At 40.1% G+C, this 27447-nt stretch overlaps 2 protein-coding genes across 3 annotated transcripts in view; one reads left to right on the top strand and one right to left on the bottom strand.

Moving 5' to 3' along the window:
• The window catches only part of VPS13A (vacuolar protein sorting 13 homolog A), a 265169-nt gene extending 257956 nt beyond the window's left edge, over positions 1–7213 (top strand). For both annotated transcript variants that reach the window (XR_014266082.1, XM_082470763.1), the window contains one exon: positions 907–7213. Coding sequence is in view for 1 of the 2 variants with exons in the window: in XM_082470763.1 (XP_082326889.1) it covers positions 907–957 (51 nt within the window). In the remaining variant the exon portion in view is untranslated. The remainder of the gene's footprint in view (positions 1–906) is intronic.
• Positions 7214–20001: 12788 nt separating this feature from the next.
• Positions 20002–27447, bottom strand: part of GNA14 (G protein subunit alpha 14) — a 194801-nt gene continuing 187355 nt past the window's right edge. Inside the window, exons 4-7 of the mRNA XM_082471077.1 lie at positions 26039–26167; positions 24485–24614; positions 22087–22240; positions 20002–21061 (exon numbers count right to left, since the gene is read on the bottom strand). Of these exons, the coding sequence (XP_082327203.1) occupies positions 20871–21061; positions 22087–22240; positions 24485–24614; positions 26039–26167 (604 nt within the window). The 3' untranslated portion in view covers positions 20002–20870. The remainder of the gene's footprint in view (positions 21062–22086; positions 22241–24484; positions 24615–26038; positions 26168–27447) is intronic.

Below are 27447 nucleotides of genomic sequence, written 5' to 3'. Positions count from 1 at the left end.
CATGATGACAGCATGACTTTCAGGCCATCTTCTTTGTGCTGCTGAAGGACATTACCTTCAGTTTCTCTGTAATAAGTTTTCCATTTAATCTCTGTCACTGTGTTATTTTATCCCAGAAGGTTTCTTTTTAATCCTCCTGCTCTGCCAGAAACATCCAGAAAAGGCTACCGAGTCCATTTCTCTTTCTCTACTTATCTTAGAGCTATTTTCACTAGGTTCTTCTTAAGTAGAAAAGCACAAATATCTTTGCTTAAGCTTTTCATAATGGGATAACACCAGTATCACCTCCATGGCTTTTATTTGTCATGCAGGCCTAATGATAATAGACATTATTGACAGAAAGGTTTACAATTCATTTGCATTTTAATTTTGTGATTTCAGATCCTTTCAAATTAGAAAAATGTATCATAAAAGCACCTAATATGCTCAAGAATGTTGCTATGCTACTACCCACTGTAGAATTATATGTAATTATTCCTATTCAATCAGTAAATCCAATATACGGAATCGTGAAGGTTTGTGATACAGAATTGGCATAGGTTGAAAGGAATTCTACATAGATGATTTTCACACTATGCCAGAGTTATTCAATCCAGCTGTCAAATTACCCTTCTCTCTCAGGATGCTTCATTTTACTTTGCTTATTCTGAAGATGAACATCTAAGTCCAAAGACCTTAGAAAAACATTATTACTACTGTTAAATCAAACCCAGTACCGTTGTCCCTGAGTCATCTGGGCCATTTAAGTCAGTGAATGATCTCTCCTGCATAGAGAATTTAATTATTGGCTATAGCAGTATACTCCTAACTAAACTGGAAAGACAACGTCTAGATTTTCATTCATTATATTTTGTCATTGCAAGTTCATTTAAGTTAAGTAAATGTTGCTTCATTTCCCCGCAACAGTGGATCCTCAGAAAGCTAGAAGAAGCAAGAGAACCTTCCCCGAGCCTCTGACAGAGACTGCTGCCTGAAGATACACAGCAATAAATCATTACAATTTCTACCTTGTACCTTCTAAAACCTGTTTGGGAAGTATAGTATAGAAGTAATTTCAAGTACTTTTAAAAAAAAATCAGAATCAAGTAAAACAGTTATGTGATTAAACTGTTTCAACTCTTTGGGGATCCATTTGGTTTTCTAACTTGAATCATGCATCTGGTTACAATTCTAATTACTTTATAAAGGAAATATTTCTTTTATGAATCTTAAATATTTGCTCCAGGTGATTCTCTGTAATGGTGGAGAAATTGCCCATATTTAGCCTAAATTTAATGGAGCTAAATGTAATGTTCCTAGTTCACATTTTACAGTTCTATCATGCTTACTTCAAGGTCCCTGAATGAGTGATGGGTAAATGATCAAATCAAACATTGCCTTAGTGATATCAAGATAACCTTGGTGGTAGTTTCTTTAGAAACATGAAGTTCTTTTTACAGATAAATATTTTGGTATGATTTTCCTTATTTTTTTAAATAGAGGGTAGGTTTGAATTACTATATGAAGTACATAGCATGACTATGAAAAACTATCTTTTTTATTTTATATAATGCAGATTGACTAATACCCCTTCAAGCCTCATCCTAAGAAAGGCTTGAAGAAATGAGTGTGCTACCCAGAAAGGGAAGGCCCCTCTCAGAACTTTCAAGCCTTAGAAATACTTCCTCAAGCCAACTCCTTGAGATCTACTTGGTTTACCAAGGTCATGTTTAATAGATTGCTGACCTTAAAGGAAAATTCCTTAGGCCTTAACAATACCAACTTCCTATTCACTGGTGGTATGAAATAAACAAAAGTCCCACCATCTTAATACGAGTTATGCTTCAGAACAGACAGCCCCTCTCTATATGCATGTCGGGTAAATGTATGTACCCTAAAGTCTAGCCCAGTAACCTGTCCTGTTGGCAATAGATTGAGAATTTCTGGTTTGCTTTCTCTACAATTATTCAAGTGAGAATCACTCTTTTAAGTGTATACTTGTCAGAACAAAAATCATGGGCTGCACATTAGTAAAGATGTCATGGGGGGTTTTTTCCTTGATTTTTGTCCAAGATCCTTGGACCTTGATATTAATGGACTTTTTCAAGTGAAAGGGGATGAATATATGATTGTGAACCATGAAGAGAATGATGCAGTGTCTTATTTAGTTATTGAATAATACAAAGTATTTGATGCATGTTGTGCGTACCGCCAAATTACTATAAACTGTTTTTAGAATTGGAGACTACGTAAGTCAATGGTTGTGAAATTCTCCTCAGATTCCTTGCTTTGTTGTAAAAGCTAAAATAAACAGCATGCCAGACTGTAATTGTATTTCTTCCTGACGAAATCTTGCTACTAAATACTATTGATTTTCCTCTGATTACAAATCTCATTGTTTATTAATAATAGTTTTCTTCAGAATTTTTTTTCTTTGCTGAACATAAATTTAATCACGAGATGACAAATTTCAAATCTCATCATAGTGCATGCTCCCATGATGACCTTTGTTCAAAGTAACATGCACTTTTTCTCTGTTGCTGAGCTCTGTCAATTTTGCATACGTTAGAATTAAACCTAAGAGCAGAGGTAGTCAGAAAGCTTTTATCAGATTGTCCTCATCTGAAATGTTGTTTTACTGGAGTTCTAGTCAGTGCCATTAGCCAAGTACCTCATTACCTACTCCAGTTTCATGATTTTATTCTCAGAAAAATACAGACCCATAACTCTTTGGGTATCCCATAGTAAAAGGGAAAAGTCTAAAAGAGTAAGGATAGAAATTCTTCTGGTATCCTCTGGAGGCCAGGCGAAGTGGGTCTTGTAACTACTATACATGCAAAGCCAGTGTGCCTATCCTTCCTGTTCCCTTACCGATGAGAACCTAGAAATATCTTTCCTTATTCTTTCTCTACCCATCAGTCATCTACCCACTAACACCTCCCATCAATTCCTGTTTCTAGAATGGAAAGACCCACAATTTCAAGAGCAGTAGTTTATCAATTGTCTCAAGATTTTCTTCATCTAAACGAAGAACATAAGTAGATCACTAGATGCGTCAGTCTTTTTAGCATAACATTTTACAATTTACAATTATGTGTTTGATTCTGTAGTCTTTTTCTTGGATATTACAGAGTCCATAATCTTATGGTATTTAAAAATAATCTACCCTGAATTATATTTAACTGTGTTTAGTGGCTCTCTGCTTGAGAATTGCAAAGTTGTCTTCGTTTTTTGGTAATTGCTATGGAAGATGTCCTGAGTATCCTGTCCTTTATCTCTTTGTATTGATATTATGTGTTAGCTATAGCCCTATACCCTTCATGTATCCTGATCTGTGATTATTGTATGAAGCTGAAGGCAGAGTGTCTGTTCCCTGCCAACTCTCCTCCAGAAAACTATGATCCCTAGAGATAGCAACTTTTTTCTTTTAAGAATCAATTTTATTTATTTATTTATTTTTGGCTGTGTTGGGTCTTCATTGCTGTGCGCGGGCTTTCTCTAGTTGTGGCGAGGTGGGACTACTCTTGGTTGCAGTGTGCAGACTTCTCATTCCGGTGGCTTCTCTTGTTGCGGAGCACGGGCTCTAGGCGCATGGGCTTCAGTAGTTGTGGCACACAGGTTCAGTAGTTGTGGCTCACGGGCTCTGCAGCGCAGGCTCAGTAGTTGTGGCGCATGGGCTTAGTTGCTCCGCGGCATGTGGAATCTTCCCAGACCAGGGATCGAACCCGTGTCCCCTGCATTGGCAGGCGGATTCTTAACCACTGCGCCACCAGGGAAGTCCCTAGACATAGCAACTTTGATTTCTGATACAATAAGAAGCTTGTGAGGGCTTCCCTGGTGGCGCAGTGGTTGAGAGTCTGCCTGCCAATGCAGGGGACGTGGGTTCGAGCCCTGGTCTGGGAGGATCCCACGTGCCGCGGAGCAGCTGGGCCCGTGGGCCACAATTGCTGAGCCTGCGCGTCTGGAGCCTGTGCTCCGCAGCAGGAGAGGCCGCGATGGTGAGAGGCCCGCGCACCGTGATGAGGAGTGGCCCCCGCTTGCCACAGCTGGAGAAGGCCCTCGCACAGAAACGAAGACCCAACACAGCCATAAATAAATAAATTAAAAAAAAAAAAAAAGAAGCTTGTGATTTCTTCACATTTACAAAATACTCTCTGAACCAAAGAGCATGTGCACTTCTGCAGTGGCTTCCCTATTACAGTATGTATGTTGGCTGCTTCTTTCCTGGTGTTAGCAAGACCTTGGAATTTTTCCCAGGCTCAGTTTAGTACAGCTGAGTTATTTTCTGGTTCCTAAATAATCATGACTAGCTGTAGGAAGTTCTTCCCTGTCCCTCTCTCCTCCAGAATCCTAATCCATCCCCAAATTATCCTGTGGCCTCCAAATAAGAAAATCTTCTTAAACTTATTTATCATTTCTATAAAATTATCTCTCTCATTTTTTCCAATGGTAGTAGCAGTAATATAATACTATCCCAGTGAATATATACGCACCTAGCTCATCTCTTAGAAAGAGCCTGCAAAGTAGTATCCTATTCCTGTCTGGTAAAAAATAAAGACACTACTCTGTGCCGAATTTTATGAACCTTATTCAGTCATTTGTTACCAGTTTTAGTTGGTACTTCAGGCCAAGCCAAAGCCCCAGTATTAAAAAGGTTGGGACAAGGTACTGGGTTAGTTTGCCTGTAGGAACTGAAAGTGCACCGCATACACTGAAGGGAGAAGTAGCTGTTTGGAAATGGGTGTTTTCATGCCCCAGCCAACACAAGTCAGAGAAATCTGTTTGGGTTCTAGGGCCATTGCTTTTACCTTTTCTCAAGATCAGCTAAAATCCTCAAGGACAGTATTTTTCAAACTGTAGTTCTTAACCCATTAGTGAGCTGTAAAATCAGTTCAAGATCAGCATATTTTAAAAATAGAATAGAAAAGAAAAGAAGAGAGTTTTGCGTGTAACAAGGTTAAATATTGTTTCCTGAAATATCGTTTCAGTTGAATAATCTATACTGTGTGTACTGGGTCACAATATAAAACGTACTTTCTTATTGGGAATTGCAATTTGTGGGGCGGGGGGGGGGGGGAGAAAACCCTTGGAAGCCAGTGCTGTAGGAGGCGTTTACCATCCAGTGACTGTTGAAACAATCTGGGCTGTGCCAAGCCTTACCTTACCTTAGATAAGAAGCAACAGATCCACGACTCAGGGAGTCTTTAAGTTGTGAGCACTGCCTTTTTCTTTTGAGTGAGAAGACAGGATAGCTCTTGTTTCAGAAATGTTTCCCTTTCCTGGTGTGTATCAGATACCCTTAGATACCTGTGTAATATGTCCCACTAGATATCAGTGGTCTAGAAAAAGCATAGACACGTTAGATCCACAAACAGCAAGCACCCAAAAACGGTCATAGGATATCCTTTAACTACATGTATTTCAATCTCTTGTGCACTAAGCATTCTACTAAGATGGGCACAGAAGTTCTCCTTTTAAGTACATTGAGTGTGCTCCATCTGCCTTCTGTCTGATTCACCATACAGGTGGCAAAGGCAAATGGGGAGCTTATTCATAGGTCACAATCTTTTAGGGCCAAAATACTTATTCTCTGGAGGGTGCTAAATAAATGCCAGTGCTCTTTAGCTGAAAATAATTGGATTTCCTAATTTCTGTAGGATTCAAGTAGAAAATACACATAACCTGATTCTTTTTGCAAGATTCAATACAAAATTTATTCACTCTGGTATTCTTTGGTGCTACCCAGTATCACTGATAGCTCCTTTGCATACTATAAACGAGGACCATCCACCCTCCTGCCCAATCCTTTGAAATATACTTTTGAAATTATACCTTACTGCTAATGCTATACCTAATCAAGCTAGCACTGATCAGTTAAAATTTTTAGGATTCTTAACATCTATATTTTTGATCATTGCCCAAAACAGCTATCAGTGCAGACCTTTTCTCATGCTTCTTTTCTTTCTACCACAGTTGGTGTAAAGCAGTACTTGTTTCAGGGCTATCCTAAAAGGCCAGCACAAGGACTGAGAAGATGCTGGTCCTACTCTTTTACAAACCTTCTTCATGTTTCTTTAACTGAAACCGTTTTTACTTTATTTCCTCTTTTGTAAGGTAAATTGTTCAATGTCATTTTTTTTTTTTAAGTTTTGCTTTACAATTACAGATTAGTTCTTTTCTAAAAGCATTATGGCATTTCCAAAAAACTGATAATTCTGGTTACCCAATGAGCCATGTAAGAGATGAAACTTCAAATTTTATAGGTTGATATGAGTATATTTTTAAAGTTTTTATTACTTTATACAAATCCAAAGTTATTTGTATTATAGTTTAGCACCTGCTGTGATATCTGTCAACCTGAAAATCCCTGTCTGTCACTGAATACCATTCACATTCATTTAGTATTGCTCTGATACCTTTAATAATGGGTTGCTTCTAACGAAGTCCTTGTAATAAGAAACCCTGTAAGAGCAATATAATAAAAAGTCTAATAATCAGAAGTGTACTTAAGATAGATCGTGTTGGAAACCCCCAACATTTCTTCTAATGCCATCATACCACCAGCGTTCTATTGGCTACCCAAAAGTTTCCACTTTGGGAGCTGAAAAATGTTCAAGTAACAATGTAGACTACATTGAAATGTTCTCAATGTCAATAATTTTATACCCACACTCACAGACTATTAGAAATTGTATGTGGGACTGTTGTAGACCTTTTAAAATGATCATCTCTATATGTGAATATGTGTATTACATATAAAATTGAATTTTTCAGGGAATGTGCACTTTAAAAATATTTCCTTACTAATTTTTGTATTGACCAAATAGTCTTTGCTCCTTTGGAATGCTTATTCTTTAGCAAAAATATGATTGTTGATGATGACAGTTCTTTAAATGTCTGTTTCTGCATCAGTGCAATATTTCCTTCACTTTTGTGTTCCTTATACTTGTGTCTGACCCGGTTGCCTGTTATACAGTCTCTGCCTTGATTCTGTGTGTTCTGGTAAAATAATTAATTTATAAACAGAAACGTTTACAGTGAAGTTCTTCCTCTTGAAATTGAACTTAGTCTTTTTTTCCACTGAAAATTGGTTGGCTATGCTCACCAATGACTTTTTTCTAAATAATAATTTCTTGCTATTGGTAGAATTGGATTGCTTGGTCACTGACTGCCCAGTTTAACTATGTGTACCTCTTTCAAATAAATTGAGTCAAATAAAGATTTCTGATCTTCAGTCTGCCTCTATCTTTACTTACTGGATAGAACTAGAAACATTACCAATAAGCCTTCCCTTGCCTATCTAAACTCTGCCCTCTGTGGGTTCTTAATAAATGTAGATAACTAACAGATTGCCCAAGGTCCTAATTTTGCAGTCAAAGCTGACAGCATTCCAGCCTAGCATGATCAGTGCTGACCAAGAGGTTGAGTGGTAATATCCAGTAAATTCTTAAGCACCAAGACTGTGCCTCCCAACATCAGAAAACTTCAAATAGCTCATTTCCGAGGTAAGTAATGAGTATATTTTGAAAGAAGGGCTAGGAGAGAATTTTATACTTGCAGAATTAATATTAGCAGAGATAAGTAATATCTCTCTTCTAATATGGAGAGTTCAGCCTTTCCATGAGTTAAGAAAATATTATATTACTACCTTTTGTTAATTTATTCAACAGCCCTCTGCAATTAAAAGTGATTCAAAGCCATTTTCTTATATGCTTTGTCAGCCAAAGATAAAAATAATAACTCAATGCTAGAAAGTGCTTAAAAACAAAATTCCTCATTGTTTAATTCCTCTGGTTACTGAATCTCTTGAGCCCTTTTCAGTTAATTGGATGATCTGAAGCAGTTCCTTACCTTTAGAGCATGGTGTCCACCCCCAACCCCAGCTCGTTTTGCTTTTTGTTTGTTACATTTCTAGATATCTTTGAGAGCTACTTCTCCATTCTTTGGTGTTTGTTTGTTTTTTGTTTTGGTGTTTTCATAGTCTATTGATTGATTTTTATTTTTTTATTAGAATATAGTTGATTTACAATATTATGTGAGTCTCAGGTATACAACATAGAAATTCAATTTTTTTAATTTTTATTTTATATTGAAGTATAGTTGATTTACAATGTTGTGTTTCAGGTATACCGCTAAGGTATTACAACACAGTAATTCAGTTTTTTTAATTTTTATTTTATATTGAAGTATAGTTGATTTACAATGTTGTGTTTCAGGTATACAGCTAAGGGATTCAGTTATACATATATCCATTCTTTCTCAGATTCTTTTCCCATATAGGTTATTACAGAATATTGAGTAGAGTTCTGTGTGCTATACAGCTGATCCTTGTTGATTATCTATTTTATATATAGTAGGGTGTATATGTCAATACCAAACTCCTAATTTATCCCTCCCTCCCACTTTACCCTTTGGTAACTAACCGTAGGTTTGTTTTCAAAGACTGTGAGTCTGTTTCCGTTTTGTAAATAAATTCACTTGTATCTTTTTTTCTTTTTTTTTAGATTCCACATACAAGTAATATCAACTGATATTTGTCTTTCTCTGTCTGACTTAACTTCATTTAGTATGATAATCTTTAGGTCCATCTATGTTGCTGCAAATGGCATTGCTTCATTCTTTTTTTATGGCTGAGTAATATTCCATTGTATATATGTACCATATCTTCTTTATCCATTCCTCTGTCAGTGGAAATTTAGGTTGATTCCATGTCTTGGCTATTGTAAATAGTGCTGCTATGAACATTGGGGTGCATGTATCTTTTCAAATTATGGTTTTCTCTGGATATATGCCCAGGAGTAGGATTGCTGGATCCTATGGTAGTCCTATTTTTAGATTTTTAAGGAACCTCCATACGGTTCTCCATAGTGGTTGTACCAGTTTTACAGTCCCACCAACAATGTAGGAAGGTTCCCTTTTCTCCACACCCTCTCCAGCATTTATTGTTCAGAGACTTTTTGATGATGGCCATTCTGACCCGTGTGAGGTGATACCTCATTGTAGTTTTGATTTGCATTTCTCTAATAATTAGTGATGTTGAGCATCTTTTCATGTGTTTGTTGGCCATCTGTATGACATTTCTTTGGAGAAATGTCTGTTTAGATCTTTTGCCATTTTTTGATTGGGTTGTTTGTTTTTTGATATAGAGCTGCATGAGCTGTTTGTATATTTTGGAGATGAAGCCCTTGTTGGTCGCTTCGTTTGCAAATATTTTCTCCCATTCTGTAGGTTGACTTTTCATTTTGTTTGTGGTTTCCTTTGCTGTGCAAAGGCTTTTGAGTTTAGTTAGGTCCCATTTGTTTATTTTTGTTTTTATTTTCATTACTCTGGGAGGTGGATCGAAAAAGATCTTGCTGAGATTTATGTCAAAGATTGTTGTGCCTATGTTTTCCTCTAAGAGTTTTATAGTGTCCGGCCTTACATTTAGGTCTTTAATCCATTTTGAGTTTATTTTGTATGGTACTAGAGAATGTTCTAATTTCATTATTTTACACATAGCTGTCCAGTTTTCCCAGCACCACTTATTGAAAAGACTGTCTTTTCTCCATTGTATATTCTTGCCTCCTTTGTTGTAGATTGACCGTAGGTGCATCAGTTTATTTCTGGGCTTTCTATCCTGGTCCATTGATCTGATTTCTGTTTTTGTGCCAGTACCATACTGCTTTGATTAGTGTAGCTTTGCAGTATAGCCTGAAGTCAGGGAGTCTGAATCCTCCAGCTCCATATTTCTTTCTCAGGATTACTTTGGCTATTCGGGGTCTTTTGTGTTTCCATACAAATTAAAAATTTTTTGTTCTAGTTCTGTGAAAAATGCTATTGGTAATTTGATAGGGATTGCATTGAATCTGTAGATTGTCTTGGGTAGTATAGTCATTTTGACAATATTGATTCTTCCAATCTAAGAACATGGTGTATCTTTCCATCTGTTTGTAGCATCTTCGATTTCTTTCATCAATGTCTTATAGTTTTCAGAGTACAGGTCTTTTGCCTCCTTAGGTAGGTTTATTTCTATGTATTTTATTCTTTTTGATGTGATGGTAAATGGGACTGTTTCCTTAATTTCTCTTTTTCTGCTCTTTCATTCTTAGTGTATAGGAATACAAAAGATTTCTGTGTATTAATTTTGTATCCTGCAACTTCACTGAATTCATTGATGAGTTCTAGTAGTTTTCTGGTAACATCTTTAGGATTTTCTATGTATAGTATCATGTCATCTGCAAACAGAGACAGAGTTACTTCTTCTTTTCCAATTTGGATTCCTTTTATTTCTTTTTCTTCTATGATTGCTGTGCCTAGGACTTCAAAAACTATGTTGAATAAAAGTGGCAACAGTGGATATCCTTGTCTAGTTCCTGTCTTAGAGGAAATGCTTTCAGATTTTCACCGTTGAGAATGATGTTAGCTGTGGGCTTGGCATATATGGTCTTTATTATGTTGAGGTAGGTTCCCTCTATGCCCACATTCTGGAGAGTTTTTATCATAAATGGGTGTTGAATTTTGTCAAAAGGTTTTTTTGCATCCACTGAAATGATCATATGGTTCTTATTTTTCAGTCTATTAATGTGGTATATAACACTGATTGATTTGTGGATAATGAAGAATCCTTGCATCCCTGGGATAAACCCCACTTGATCATGGTGTATGATCCTTTTAATGTATTGTTGGATTTGGTTTGCTAGTATTTTGCTGAGGATTTTTGCATCTATGTTCATCAGTGATATTGGCCTGTAATTTTCTTTTTTTGTGGTATCTTTGCTTGGTTTTGGTATGAAGGTGATGGTGGCTTCATAGAGTGAGTTTGGGAGTGTTCCTTCCTCTGCAATTTTTTGGAAGAGTTTCAGAAGTGTAGGTGTTAACTCTTCTCTAAATGTTTGATAGAATTCACCTGTGAAGCCATCTGGTCCTGGACTTTTGTCTGTTGGAAGTTTTTTAAATCTCAGTTTCAATTTCAGTACTTGTGATTGGTCTGTTCATGTTTTCTATTTCTTCCTGGTTCAGTCTTGGAAGGTTGTACCTTTCTAAGAATTTGTCCATTTCTTCCAGGTTGGCCATTTTATTGGCATATTGTTGCTTGTAGTAGTCTCTTATGATCCTTTGTATTTCTGTAGTTTCAGTTGTAACTTCTTTTCATTTCTAATTTTATTGATTTGAGCCCTCTCCCTTTTTTTATGAGTCTGGCTAAAGGTTTATCAATTTCATTTATCTTTTTGAAGAACCAGCTTTTAGTTTCATTGACTTTTCTATTGTTTTCTTCTTCTTTATTTCATTTATTTCTGCTCTGATCTTCATGGTTTCTTTCCTTCTACTAACTGTGGGTTCTGTTTGTTCTTCTTTCTCTAGTTGCTTTAGGTGTAAGGTTAGGTTGTTTGAGATTTTTCTTGTTTCCTGAGGTAAGATTTTATTGCTATAAACTTCCCTCTTAGAACTGCTTTTGCTACATCCCATAGGTTTTGTAGTGTCGTATTTTCATTGTTATTTGTCTTTAGGTATTTTTTGATTTCCTCTTTGATTTCTTCAGTGATCCATTGGTTGTTTAGTAACATATTGTTTAGCCTCCTCATGTTGGTGTTTTTTACAGTTTTTTTCTTGTGATTGATTTCTAATCTCATAGTGTTGTGGTCGAGAAAGATGCTTGATATGATTTCAGTTTTCTTAAATTTACTCAAGGCTTGCTGTGTGGCCCAGAATGTGATCTATCCTGGAGAATGTTCCATGTGCACTTGAGAAGAATGTGTATTCTGCTGCTTTTGGATGGAATGTTCTATAAATATCAATTAATCCCCTGGGTCTAATGTGTCATTTAAGGCCTGTGTTTCCTTATTGATTTTCTATCTGGATGATCTGTCCATTGATGTAAGTGGGGTGTTAAAGTCCCCCAGTTTTATTGTGTTACTGTTGATTTCTCCTTTTATGGCTGTTAGCATTTGCCTTATATATTGGGGTGCTCCTATGCTGGGTGCATATATATATTTACAAGTGTTAGATCGTCTTCTTGGATTGATCCCTTTATCATCATGCAGTGTCCTTCTTTGTCTCTTATAAATCTTCATTTTAAAGTCTATTTTGTCTGATATGAGTATTGCTACTCCAGCTTTCTTTTGATTTCCATTTGCATGGAATACCTTTATCCATCCCCTCGCTTTCAGTCTGTATATGTCCCTAGATCTAAAGTGGGTCTCTTGTGGACAGCATATATACAGGTCTTGTTTTCATGTCCATTCAGCCAGCCTGTGTCTTTTGGTTGGAGCATTTAATCCATTTTCCTTTAAAGTAATTATCATATGTATGTTCTTATTGCCATTTTGTTAATTGTTTTGGATTTGTTTTTGTAGGTCTTTTTTCTTCCCTTCCTCTTTTTTTCTCTTGTGATTTGATGACTATCTTTTGTGTTGTGTTTGGATTGCTTTTTCTTTTTTGTATGTGTATCTATTGTAGGTTTTTGGTTTGCTGTTCCCATGAGGTTTTGATATAGCAGTCTGTATATAAACAAGATTGTTTTAAGTTGCTCATCTCTTAATATCAAATGCATTTCCTGTACCCTGCATTTGTACTCTCCTCAGGATTGCTGGTTTTGATAAATTTGTGTGTGAATGATTTCCTACGTTTACTGTATGTTTGCCTTTACCGGTGAGCTTTCCCATTCGTAATTTTCTTGTTTCTAGTTGTGGCCTTTTCTTTTCTGCCTAGAGAAGTTCCTTTAGCATTTGTTGTAAAGCTGGTTTGGTGGTGCTGAATTCTCTTAGCTTTTGATTGTCTGTAAAGCTTTTCATTTCTCTGTCAAATCTGAACAAGAGCCTTGCTGGGTAGATTAGTCTTGGTTGTAGGTTTTTCCCTTGTATCACTTAAATATATAGTGCTACTCCCTTCTGGCCTGCAGAGTTTCTGCTGAAAAAATCAGCTGATAACCTTATGGGGATTCCCTTGTTTCTTATTTGTTGCTTTTCCCTTGTTGCTTTTAACATTTTCTCTTTGTCTTTAATTTTTGTCAGTTTTACTAATATATGTGTCTCGACATGTTCCTCCTTGGGTTTATCCTGTATGGGACTCTGCACTTCGTGGACTTGAGTTGAGTGTTCCCTTTCCAATGTTAGGGAAGTTTTTAGTTATAATCTCTTCAAATATTTTCTCAGGTTCTTTCTCTCTCTCTTCTCTTCTGGGACCCCTGTAATGGGAATGTCGGTGTGTTTAATGTTGTCCCAGAAGTCTCTTAGACTGTCCTCATTTCTTTTCATTCTTCTTTCTTCATACTGTTCTGTAGCAGTGATTCCCACCACTCTTTCAGCTCACTTATTTGTTCTTCTGTCTCATTTATTCTGCTATTGATTCATTCTAGTGTATTTTTCATTTCAATTATTGTATTGTTCATCTGTTTGTTCTTTAAATCTTCTAGCTCTTTGTTAAACATTTCTTGTATCTTCTTGGTCTGTGCCTCCATTCTTTTCCAAGATCTTGGGTCATCTTTACTATCATTACCTTGGATTGTTTTTCAAATAGATTGCCTATCTCCAATTCACTTAGTTGTTCTTCCGGGGTTTTATCTTGTTCGTTTGTCTGGAATATGTTTCTCTGCCATTTCATTTTGTCTAACTTTCTGTGTTTTTGGTCTTCTTTCCTCAGGCTGCAGGATTGTAGTTCCTCTTGCTTCTGGTGTCTGCCCCCCAGTGGGTGAGATTGATTTAGGGGCTTGTGCAGGCTTCCTGGTAGGAGGGACTGGCACCTGCCCACTGGTGCATGGAGGTGGGTCTTTTCCCTCTGGTGGGCAGAAATGTGTCAAGGAGTGTGTTTAGAGGTGGCTGTGAGCTCAGTACAACATTAGGCTGCCTGTCTGCTGATGGGTGGGGCTATGTCTCCCCCCCACGAGTGCTAGTTGTTTGGCCTGAGGCTTCCCAGCACTAGAGCCTGCAGGCTGTAGGGTGGGACCACTTCTTGGTGCCAAAATGGTGACCTCTGGGAGAGCTCACGCCAATCAGTATTCCCTGGGTCCTTCACCACAGGTGTCCTTGCACAGAGAGAGCCACAATCAACCCCCACCTCTTCAGGAGACCCTCCAATACCTGCAGGTAGGTCTAGCCCAGGCTCCTATGAAGTCACTGCTTTGTGCTGGGTCCCAGTGCACGTGAAAACTTGTGTGTGCCCTCCAAGAGTGGTGGAGTCTCTGTTTCCCTCAGTCCTGTGGAGCTCCTGCACTCAAGCCCCACTGGCCTTCAAAGCTAAATGCTCTGGGGACTCCTCCTCCTGATGCCGGACCCTCAGGCTGGGGAGCCTGACGTGGGGCTCAGAACTCTCACTCCTGTGGGAGAACCTCTGTGATATAATTATTTTCCAGTTTGTGGGTCACCTACCCAGTGGGTATGGGGTTTGATTATATGGGGTGTGCAGGTGCGGTGACCCGTGTGTGCTCCCAGTAGGGCGGAGGCAGCAATCAGCCCCTGTTCATGGGTCTTCCAGTGGCAGCAGTGGCCCCCATGCCCCCAGGATAGTGGGGGCAGCAATTGGCATTTGCTCCTGTGTTTCTTAGTGGTGGTGGCAGCCCATGCACTCCCGGAACAGCAGGGGCAGCAATTGGCACCTGCTTCCATGTCTCCCATTCTTTGTTTTCTTGTGCAAAATTGTCTTGGCTATTCCTGGACTGTTACTGTTCTAGATAAAATTTTAATATCATTGTCAGGTTCCACAAAAAGTTGCTTTTGCCTTCATTTCTTGAGTGAAGTTTAGCTTTTAAAGCTTAATATTACTATTGTAGAATCACTAGCTTCTTATAAGCATAATTTCTTTCTTTTCCAGCATAGATGTTCTTCTCTTCTTCAATAGCTTCACACTTGGAAGTGTTCCAACAGAATGAGAACCTGACTATCCTAAGTGGCTGACAAAGGCTTACTGCAGTTACAGGAATGCTGATTGTTCCATAACATATGTAACTAATCTGGGTACATTTTGTAGACTGGTGATAAAACACGTCACATCTTAAATCTCTGAATGATGTGCTTACGTGTGTATGTGTATTTATATGTGTGTACACACCTTCACATAAAAAGCAGAAACAAAACCATCTTGGGCCTTTGATTTGAAGCACTCTGCACTTCCCAGGTGATTCTGCTTCTGCTTTACTGAGCCAGCTACTAAGGGAACCTCAATGCGATGATGAATAGACTTGCCTCAAAAAGGAGGATGAAGGGGAGCAGAATATGCCATCCCAAAATGGGCCTCTTTGGCATAAGGATTATTTTGAGCGGATTATTTTTAAGAAACAGACAGAAGAAAAGCTCTAAAAATCTAGTAGAAGTTACTCATTTGTAAGAGACATTTACATTTATAAGAGAAATTTTTATTTGTAAGTGTGTCTTCTAATCTCTGCCAGGAAGAGAAGGATGACTGTAAATCACAAGAAACTTTTATCAGTGGAGAAGATACCCAACTTAAATCTGCGTAACAACCTTACTCTGTTTACTGTGTTTTTCCTAGTAACTTCCCATAACTGGCCTTCTCCACCTCCCAACATTTTTCTTGTGTCTTTAGCTGAAAAAGGAATTTAAGATGATGGCTTGGGCTATTTGGGGGAGTTAGTTTTCCAGGGTCTCCGCCATGTATACAGGAGGTATACGTGTTATTTGTTTTCTATTTATTTTTCTCCTGTTAATCTGTCTTTTATTACAGGGGTGGGGTCTCAGCCAACAACCTAGAATGGTAGAGGGAAAATTTTTTTTCCTCACTGACAGTTTGGCGACCCATGATGGGATCTGCTGAAACACTGTACTTCTTCCGGAGCCTGAAGATAGGAACCTGGAAAACTGGCAGAAGCCAGCAAAGGGTAAGAATTCTTACCAAAGTCACCTCTCTCGGATCTCTGTCTATAAGGCCCAGTAGAGAGAGGAAGGGGAAATTTCACCTTATTCTTTCCAAATTTAGATTCACAGAAGAAAATATTTGTGTGAATTAGTTCCTTGAGCATAAAGACTCTGGTAAAGATTTTGTTATAAGCACTCTTGTTTTCTGTTGATCCTTTCCCTTCCATAGATGGTCACTGTCTTACGTTGTCTCTGTCTTTTGTGTCATTTGTCATAAGGAGGAGAACCATAGGTCAGATAAGGTTTTCCTTTCATCTTGTTTTTTGTGTTGAGAGCTTGGCTTTTTGACTAGTAAGAAAACTCTCTCTAGTCATCACCAGCTGGAAGATGCTAGTATCAGCCTGTATCTGGCAGCCACTATAGGATGGCAATTCGAAACATATTCTCTTTGTCCCACTGTGCCAGCTCTCAGGGGAGTTTGTCTAAAGGGGTCCTGGTCCATAAGGGGCCTTTGGCGTCTCAACCTCTGTTGTCTTGTTAGTGGTGGAAAAGCCCCATTCCAGTAGTGTCTTGCCTGGTATTACAGATTAGCAGGTTTGTGACTGGAGGTGTTTCATGTTCTCACAGAAAATGTGAGAGATTGTTTTCAGTACACCATTCCTACCACCTGTGACAAAGAAGGTCTTTGCTTTCTTAGGCTAACTCTGGGAGTGAACTTTCTTGATATTATGAGAGTCAGGCTTTTGCACTCTCCTAGGGGACACCTCTTGCATCCACGGTTAAGCCATAAAAAGCCATATTGGTTTGAGTTGCTATTGAGATTAATATACCATTGAAGATCCTACTCATCAATGACAAGATGATGGATCTTTTGAACTGGAAAAGCTTTTATAAAATTGGAAAAAAAATTTCCAATTGGAAACTTTTATAAAATTGAAAAAAAATTCTCATTCTAAGGAATTGTCTTATTAGTACCTGTGGAAAGATCAAATTGAAAAGAGGACACAAAGGAGTATGGTGTCTAGCCTTAGGGACTCTTTTAACAAGGTAAAATTACAAAGCCCCTTTTGCCTGCACTTTCAGAAGATCCTACCAGATTTAGAGAAGAGTTAGAAAGATCAGTGGCCATTCACAACCTCACTCACAAGGACCTTGACTGGATGCTCAGGGGTATTCTTCCCACCCATAATTATACTGCAGTTATCAGAGAAGCCAGACAGCCCCCTAGTGGACCACCCCCCCACCCCACCCCACCCCCAACCAAGGAAACAGATGACCAGAATTTCTCCCAGGCTCTCCCGCAAATGATCAGGAAATGGATCAGTGGAGGTTAGTGTTCAGAGGATGATAGAATCAAGAGTGAACTGGTCCAAGGTTGAACTGTACACTCAAGGAGAGCATTCGCAGACCTTTGCTGAATACTTTATACAGACTTTACAAAGGTAAATTGTACTAAACCCTAAAGCTCCAGAACATAGTAATGTTTTTATTTCCATCTCAGTTGGAATGGAAATCTTCTCCTTTGGTAAAAATGTGGGTGATTGTAGAGAGAAAAATGATGCTTCCATAAATAATATACTCTTGTGGATATCAGGTTCTAGTCCTGTTAACTGTCTGACGTTTCATTATTTTCCTGTAAACTGGACTAGATCCTGAATTATCCTACTTTCCTCAAATAATCTGGCTACATCTCTTCAAACTAACGTTTCCAATTTTCTTCCACTCTTTTGACTTGGAATCACTAAGAACAAATTGTATGAAGTTCCTAGAAATCTGATATGTCCTGATATAATATTATCACTTGTAATTCGTTATTATCTTAAAATGTATGTCACAGACATAACCATATTTCCTTGTCAATTGCATTATAACAAAGGCTCATTATATCTTTAACCATGGCTGTTTTTAAGTCTTTTGTCATTTATGAAAGTTATTGTTTTGCTTTTGCAAAAGTTATTTCCCAAAACCCTGCAAACTGAATGTGAATGGATTGACATAAAGTTCAGAGAAATGACCCCAGCGGCTCACGTTTAGATCATCTTTGTGCCTGTTGCTGTATGGACCACTCAGGAAGTTTATCTGAACATCCGATGACATCAGACAAATTCAAATTGCAGAATATGCTTCAACCCCAACGTCTAGAAATCTGACTGGCGGCCTTCAGGACTCAGGCTGAGTTTATAATTTGACCCAACCACTAACTTTTGTTTTTCTCCTGTTTCCATAGACATGCCTCTTATTAAATACCCAATTGCTTGCACCGTATAAGGCTAACTTTGGGACCCCACCTGCAACACCAGCTCCTGAAATGAGACACAACCGTTTAACTGAGCTGACCTATCCTCGAGATTAAGAGGTTGGTTCAATGAAATAATAGAGCACTCCTCTATCAACTTAGCTTCTAGACTGTGAAACTTCATTGAACTTTTTTTTTTAATTAATTTATTATTTATTTATTTATTTACTTTGGCTGTGCTGGGTCTTCGTTGTGGCATGTGGACTTCTTAGTTGCGGCATGCATGTGGGATCTAGTTCCCCGACCAGGGATTGAACCTTGGCCCCCTGCATTGGGATGTTGCAGCATGGGGGATCTTCGTTGTGGCATGCAGGATCTTTAGTTGCGGCATATGGGCTTCTTAGTTGTGGCATGTGGACTTCATAGTTGTGGCATGCATGCGGGATCTAGCTCCCTGACCAGGGATTGAACCTGGACCCCCTGCATTGGGAGCATGGAGTCTTACCCACTGGACCACCAGGGAAGTCCCTCATTGAGCTTGCAAAGACAGGACTGAACAGGAACAGAATATGCCACCCCAAAATTTGCTTCTTCAGTATAAGGATTACTTTGAGCTGATTATTGTTAGTTAGTTTAGTTAGTTACTTAGATTCTTTTCCCAAATAGGCCATCACAGAGTATTGAGTAGAGTTCCCTGTGCTATAGAGTAGGTTCCTATTAGTTATCTATTTATTTTATATATAGTACTGTATATGTGTCAATGCCAATCTCCCAATTTAATCCCTCCCCCCAACTTGGTAACCATAAGTTTGTTTTCTACATCTGTGACTCTATTTCTGTTTTGTAAATAAGTTCATTTGTACCGTTTTTTTAGATTCCACATATAAGCGATATTATATATTTGTCTTTCTCTTTCTGACTTACTTCACTTAGTATGACAATCTCTAGGTCCATCCATGTTGCTGCAAATGGCATTATTTCATTCTTTTTAATGGCTGAGTAATATTCCATTGTATATATGTACCACATCTTCTTTATCCATTCCTCTGTCGATGGACATTTAGGTTGCTTCCCTGTCTTGGCTATTGTAAATAGTGCTGCCACGAACATTGGGGTGCATGTGTCTTTTTGAATTATGGTTTTCTCCAGATAGATATATGCCCAGGAGTGGTATTGCTGGGTCATATGGTAACTATTTTTAGTTCTCTAAGGACTCTCCATACTGTTCTCCATAGTGGCTGTACCAATTTACATTCCCACCAACAGTGCAAGAGGCTTCCCTTTTCTCTACACCCTCTCCAGCATTTGTTGTTTGTAGATTTTTTGATGATGGCCATTCTGACTGGTGTGAGATGATATCTCATTGTAGTTTTGATTTAGCATCTGTTCATGTGCTTTTTGGTGATTATTTTTAAGAAACAACAGACACAGGAAAAGCTCTGAAAACCTATTGTAAGGGAAATTTACATTTATAAGGGAACTCTCCATTTTAAGCGTGTCTCCCTCTCTGTACCTAGAAGAGAAGGGTGACTCTAAATGACAAGAAACTCTTTATCAATGGAGAAGGTGCCCAACTTAATTCTGCAAAACAGCCTTACCCTCTTTTACTGTGCTTTACCTGTTAACCTCCCATAACTGACCTTCCCTCCTCCTCCATCTATCTATTTTTCTTGTGTCTTTAGCTGAAGAAGGTATTTAAGGTGATGGCTTGGGCCATTTCAGGGGAGTTAAACTCAGTTTTCCAGGGTAGCTCCCATGTATACAGGAGGTATAAATGGTGTTTGTTAGACTTCTGTTACTTTTCTCCTGTTAATCTTGTATTACAGGGGTGAGGTCTCAGCCAAGAACCTAGAAGGGTGGAGGGAAAATTATTTTTCCTCCCCTCTAAGGACATTTAGAAAGTTTCTGAGTTATTAACTATTAAAGTCACAGCATTCTTCTTTTTAGGAGCATAACTATCAATTAACCATGAGCTCAAGGAAACACAACATAATCCAATGCTAATGGAAAAATGGTATATTCTTAGCCGCCTCAGAAAGGCACAGCATACATGGTTCAAACAGCAAATCTGTGGTGGCCATCAGACCTTTGGCAGGGCTTACATTACATTTGTTAAACAAGTTGGGTTTTTAAACTTATTTCATAAGTTTATAAGACCTGGTCATTTACACTGGATATATATATATATATATATATATATATATATATATATATATATATATACACACACACACACACACACACATTTTTCACCAATACAACATATATACTATCTAGCCCATTTATCTTATGTCAACTTTGGTTCCATAGTGATCAAATTGTGGCAAAACTAAATTAGAGGTACTGATACTGTCATTAATTTGACTTAGAAAGTTAACATAAAGAAGAACCAACTGTTTTTTAAAAAAAGTCTCTGGTTGCATGTTAAAGGCATACTGCAGCATGAAGAGAGAAAAACACTCAATTACAAGATTTAGGTAAAAAAAGGATAATCCTAGAGGTCTCAAAGCATGACCTATAAATTGAGTCCTCTGTTATGTGATTTTTTTAATGGCTATTCTTACATACACTTCAATTAAAAAAAACAAAAGCGTAAATCACAGTGGTTCTTAAAAATTCTATAAAATATCAAATTCAAAAATTACACAAAAATCTTACAGTCTAAAGTCAAGAAAAGAAATGTAAAAACAATTTGGGAATAAAGACTTACAAGCTCCGCTCCATCACCCATCCCCATCCCTGTAGCCGGCATGATGGACTTGGTGCCACCTCTGGGCTGGGCCGGGTGATGTCAGAAGCACTTACAAATAAAAACACGAGGAGCTTGCAAATCCGGTTTTCTGGCCTGGGTGAGGAGTGGGCAGCAGCTTTTAAACTAGGTTGAATTCCCTCAGGTTTAGTTGTAGAATTGTGTCTTTCACAGCAGCAAACACAAAGCGGATATTCTCTGTGTCTGTAGCACATGTGAAGTGGGAATAGATGACTTTCTCTTTGTCAGGATTCTGATCTTGATAGAGCTTCAGGATAAAGTCTCTGGCAGCTTTGACATCTTGCTTTGGTCCTAGTCATGAGGGCAGTTAGAGGAATAAAAAAGAAAGATCCCAACTCACCACCAGGTCCTCCCAAAATCATTTTCAATGTACTCTTGTTCTTATTTGGAATCCTTCTTTGAGCCATCTTATCTCTAGAGACTCATTTACCTGGGACACTATTTTTATTATACCTTATTATGAACCTGCAAAAGAGTATTTTAAAGTGTCCCCTGGTATGGAAAAATCATACTTTAAGGAGATTTGTTGAAAAATAGTGACCTAATTTAATTTTCTGATTTGGACCACTTTTGAAGAGGTAATTCTTAAGTGAACTAGGAGAGCAAAGAGAAAGAATATGGGGACTAACATAACTGGTCACCCAAGTCTGACTCTAAAGCTTGAGAGCTGTATACTACACGGCAACGTGGTGAATAAAGGGAAAAAGGAGAGTGCTTAAACACTACTCCTCTAAATATCAATGTCAAACTTGGTAACGTTTCTGCACCAGAAATAATTAGCAATAGGGCATAAACTCTCCCGCCTTGGATAGGTCATATAGATAACTTCAGCGTCTACCCTGTGTCTGGTAAAGGGGCTGCCACACTTCACCTTACACATCAGAAGTGCCAGGTGCTCTGACTGGCCCTGGAAGTGCAAAGGTGAGTCAGGCACAGTCTCTGCCCTCAGGATCTGACTGGGGTGAGAGCTGAAGGCCGAGACAGAGCAAGGCAAGCCCAGGCCCCCAAGGGAGCATGAGGGGTTGCACCTACAGTGGATGGGGGTGGACTTCCCAAAGGAGGAAGTGCCTGAGCTGGGTCTCAGAGAACAAAGTGGAGTTAGCAAAGGAGCTGGCAGTGTATTCCAGGCATTGGGAGAGGCGTGTGCGGAGGTGCTGAGGTGAAAACACACAGTGATTCAACTGGAGCTTCCATTCAGAGGTGGGGAATGGTGAGAAAGTCCATTAGAGGCAGATCAGGGAGGCCCCTATGAGCCATGCTGAGAACTCTGAACTGATGCCAGGGAGGCCAGGTCAGCAAGATGGACACTTACTTACCGGTGTATTCTGGAAAATAGCTAATTAGATGAGAGTACATGATTTTCTCTTCCAAAAGATCCTTCTTGTTTAAAAACAAAATCACCGATGAGTTCAGAAACCAGGGGTAGGTGATGATGGTTTTAAATAAGGCTTTGCTTTCTTCCATGCGGTTCTAAGTGAAAAACAAGAGACTTAGGATACATTAGAAAGAAAAGCAACGCTTTGGGAACAACATACCAAATCGCTGGCTCCACCCATCTGCCCTCCTCTTACCCAGCTGCCGTCTCCAGGTCGCTGTCCTTGCTTAGGCTGCTGAGCAAGTGGGGTCTCCGACTGCTATTTCCCTGGTCCCCACCCTCTCATTAATCACCCCCTTCCGGATCTCCTCTCCTGTGGAACTAACGCTCCTGAGCACCTGCCCTGCACCATGCTTGACACGTGTGTAACACAGGCGAGCTCCCCAAGGGGAACAGGTCCCCATTTTACAGGTGAGCATACTATTGTTCACAGAATTTAAGTACTTTTCCAAGACTGTATAATAGTACAATCTAGTGGAAGCTATGTAGAAGGACAGTAATCATTTCTGGACATTAGACACTGGCAAGAAAATATTAAATGATCCTAATTTATGGAAAGCAGACAGGGTGCATACAAATCTCATCTGGTGACAAATAACTGTTCTAGCTAGCATTCCGCTCTCAAGTATTTCTAAGAGGAAAGAAACACTTTCCTTCCTTCCTTTAGACTGAGAAACACGAAAGCCCAGCGCACTGGCTCCAGAGGGACATGCCCTAAATTTCTATTCCTACAACTCCCAAACTCCTGGGCCCGTTATCCTACTTAGTACGTTTCTGGAGACCAATTCTGGAATCTACTACCAGAAAGGTAATATCTCACTTGTTTTTAAAGCTTCTTTAAAATTTATTATAATCTTATCAATAATGATCTCCAAGGAAATACAACATATGAAAAAACAATTCCTATACGGCATAGTGCGTGGATGCAACACACATCTACAACTAGGATGGAAAAGTCTGGAGTGGCAACCTAGGATTTTTTTTCCCCAGATACCTAGGATTTTTCAGAGAGGAGAAAATATTTAATTTCTAGGCACATCAAGGTAAGGTACTTACCCCTTGCGCACCTGACTAATCCTTTGAGTTTCCCGAGAAATGTCCTAGGCAATTCCTGAGACAAATTTGGAGCTAATTTTTCATATTGGTAACTCAATACCTTTGCTTTTCAAAAAAATCTCTCCACTGGAAGAGCTGGGCAGCCGCCAAGATTTCTATTCTTCTTTGCACAGTGACACTAGTAAATGGGCTAATCCTCCACTAATAAGCTAATGTAACTGTGCTCCTCAGAGAAATGTCTGCTCTCAAGAAATACCAGATAGAATCTGTTCATAATTATTGCCTAATCCTGGAAAGAATTCTTTATTGATTTACTTTCATGCCCTACAAGCAAGAGATATTTCTATTGTAAAAGGTCAAGAGGTCTTGTGCAAAGGGTAGGGGAAAAGACAATGGTTATCACACAGAAAATACCCCCAACCTCACAAAGAAGTGACTGGGATGGTTCTCCTCACTTTCCAGGCAGATCCAGCTAATGGAGTTCACCCAGCCAGCGTCACGGCAGCTCTGCAGAGGACACTGAATGGCTGACTGGGGTGGATCAGCCCCAGCTGCCCTGAGCAAGTCCCTTCCAGGGGAAGCAAAGGGCAGATGCTATCCCAGGCGGGCCCAGGGCAGCTCCAAGCGTATGGCAACCACTCCCCATGCCAACTCAGCTCGGGACCTAATTCAGGAGTGCCATGGGCCATGGAGGTTGGGAAGCCTGTTCTCAGATGAAGTTTATTAGAAAGAGTGTTGTTCAACTAAGCCCCCAGGGGGCTTAGTGAAGATACCCCCAACTCAAAACCAGGAAATAGGAATCTCTACTATAGGGTCCTAAAGATTTTTTTTTAAAAATATGCAGCCAAGGCTGAGACCCATGGTTTTGAGTGGCTCTACCCTTTGTAGTGCATTAGATTAGATCCCCAAGCTCAGGTCACACACAGCACCAATTAAATTAATCTCTGGGGTTGGCCCCAGCTGCCAGGTTTTTCTTTCAGGTCCCTTGGGGATTTTAGTGTACACCTAAGTCTAAGAACCAGGATTCTAGGTTAGTGATTCTCAAATTACCTGGGATCTTAAAGATCCTGATTTATTCGGTCTGGGTTGATTCAGAAGGTGTGCATTTCTAACAAGCACGCAGGTGACTCACGCCTGTGCTGTTAGCCCACAGACTTCACTTTGTAGAGCGAGGCGATTTAACCTAAGGGATAGGGTCTAATGCCAGAGCTGGCTGGCTTCTTGCAAACTGCAGAAATAGGTTTCTGTCTTCCGCAGCTAACTGAATTCCTCACCCAGCATACCTCATTGTCACACTCAGCCAGGACCTGGTCGTATTCACTCAGAGCAACCAAAAAAATAATGGAGGTGACACTCTCAAAGCAGTGAATCCATTTCCGTCTTTCAGATCGTTGGCCACCAACATCCACCATCCTGTTCAACAGAAACATGTGACTCTTTGGGGGAAAGGACATGGAATTCACACTCTTTAGGGTCCTCAATAATTTTTAAGAATAAAAAGGGATCCTACGATTAAAATGTTTGAGCACTGCTGCTTTAGGCTATGAGGAACCACTGGATGTTTCCTAGCAGAGGAGGCACAGAATGTAAGTGAAGTTACTAAAGATGCGTGCCGAGGTCACTCAGGTGGAGCCTGCTTGGAGACACTGGTTAGGAAACCGCTGCAATAGTCCAGGCAGAAAGCTCAAGCATCCACTTGGGCATTGCCCTAACCACCAGAGGGTGCCAGGACACCAGACACAAAAGAGTAGAAAGGCAGGCAGGCAGGCAGGCAGGCAGGCAGGCAGGCTTCAGGACCACTGGGCTTCCTTCCAGCCCTCGCCCTTCTTGTTTCACTGGCTCCTCCAGTTAATCTACAAATCCTTTCTGCATTAGCTGGATGCCACCAGCTTATGGAAATGAGTCCAAGGGGCCTCTCTAGAGTAGAAAAGCATGTACTTCAAGAGTGCTGGGCCCTGTCTAAAGGGATGGCTGCTACACCACTGCAGCAACTGCAGCTGGACAAAGACGCAGGCTCGCTATTGGACCAGATCCTCCAGCTTTTCAAGAGAAACTATCCCCCAACTTACCAAGAGGTAGCAAATGTTTTAAGCAAAATAGCCCAATCTTTATAAATATTGGCTCAAAAATTTTTTTAAACGTCAAGTGGGCTAAAGAGAATACATCTGTGGACCAGATTCAGGTTTTGGAAGTTGCAAGCAGCAGTTGATTCTGAAAAGGTTTGGATAAATTTATGGGCACACAGGCATAGGGCATGTGCTTGCAGAGATGCAGAATATCAAGGGGCTCGATCAGAGGGCTCCCCCGACATGACAGTGCTCCAGAAGCACTGAGATGCAGTTGGGGTATAGACAGGACCTGGACACGGCCCAACTGTACTTATGCTGTCTCAACTAGACAAGCGTGTGTAACAATTACTAGGAGGAGCAAGGGAACTAACGGATATAAAAGTCCTTTGAAATCTGCAGTGATAAATCTTGGAGAAGAGAATAGAAGGGAAGAGAAATATTCAACAGTATCTTCAATCTGTGGGTTACAGAAATACACATCTGTGTGTGTGTGTGTCTGTGTCTGTGTATGTGTGTGTGTTTTACACATAAGAATCATTCCAGACATCAGTAGGGAGTCTCTTCTTCTCTAAGGGGAATAGAAAGGTGGTTTTCTCTCCACTGTAGGACTTAAGACCAACCACAATTCTAAATACCCTGTGATGGAGAGGGCCAATATTGCCCTAAGAGATGGAAGCCCTTTTAGCAATAACACATTTAAGACTCCATTTGGGGACTTCCAAGCCTGGACAGATTCTTAACGGACTATGTCGGGGGTGACAGACTTACCGAAAGATGATGTTTTCCAAATCAAATGGGTACTCAATGATGCCGGTTGTGGGCACTCGGACACGAAGCACGTCTTGCTGCGTTGGCACGAACGATGGCATGGCGATCCGGTCAATGTCAGTCAGGTAACTGATGTTAGAGAACAAGATGCTGAGAAGGGAGAAATGCCCCTCCAGGGAAGTCACCCCAACTCACAGTGACCCTACTCAGATCCACCAGTGACTTTCGTGAGAGCCAACACTCCAGCCCTCCTACAACTGTGTGGAGGGAATATGGATCAGAAGCCTTCGTGAGCCTTCCGGGAAATCTGCAGATCTCGCCTCTCTTCCTTCTGGTTCTCAGCTCCATCACTCTGGCCAGTGAGGGAGCCAGCGGGGCCACAGGAGGAGGAGGTTGGAACAGGCCCTCTGACATCTCACGTGTCCTCCTCTCTCCAAAGGTCCTTCTCCCTCCCACACGCCCTCATCCAAGAACATTACAGAATGTAGATGCTGTTCTTGGACACTTGGCTCAGTGAGTTAGTCCAATGGGAAGTCCTCTCAAAATGAGAAAAAGTTCCTTGTTACACTGGGAAACTGAACACCTAAAATAACCCAAAACTTGTCTTGGATTATTTTTGGCCAAATATTAAAGCCCTAATAAGCTTAAGACATATCACTTTTTCTGTGGTAAAACAAGAGGACACTACTTTTTTTTAATCTTAAGGCCTTTTAAAGAGGCACTTTTGCGTAAATAGCTGAGGCCCTGGCCAATGACGGTATTGGTGACTTGGAGCCCCCTGCAAACAGAGGTGGCCCCGCCTTCTCCCCCCCCAAGCCCCCCCACCCCTCACCTACCCCCTTACAGGCAGAGCTCACCTAGGTCTGCTGGCGCTGAACATGTGGCATGAAGGGGCGCCAAGAGGTAACAGGCAAACCCTATTCCTGTGCAGCCCTCAGCGCAGGAAGCAAACCACTGGGTCAGCCTTCTGTGACCCACACCCCCTTGCACGGCCCCAGGGCTTATCGTCATGGACTTCCGTTTGTGATATTTTGATTTACACCTGTCTCGTTCCACCAGACTGTATGTTCCTTCAGGGCAGAGAGCACCAGTTGTACCTGTAGCCCTTACCTCAGTGCCTGGCACACAGGAGACACACATCACATTTTTGTGAAATGAATGCCTGTCCAAATAAGCAGACAGTACCAGCAGAGTGGATGACAACCACTGACCTGGACCAAGGAAGTGCCCAAGTGCCTGGGGTCTCGCCAGTTCCAAAGGCAGGGCACTGTCCGGGTCTGTGAGTGCCGTTTTCTCTGTTGCAGCTCTGTCCACCACCCTAGCTACTCCCCACATTCTTCTCAGTGGACTTGCCCCAGTTTTCAGGGCTCCACTGAGTTCTACAGCAGGCCCAGTGGCTCTTTTCCAAG

The sequence above is a fragment of the Balaenoptera physalus genome (assembly GCF_965194825.1).
Source record: "Balaenoptera physalus genome assembly, chromosome: 7".
Lineage (NCBI taxonomy): Eukaryota > Metazoa > Chordata > Mammalia > Artiodactyla > Balaenopteridae > Balaenoptera > Balaenoptera physalus.
The sequence above is the reverse complement of the archived record's forward strand: the minus strand, read 5'-3'. Positions and strand labels throughout refer to the sequence as shown.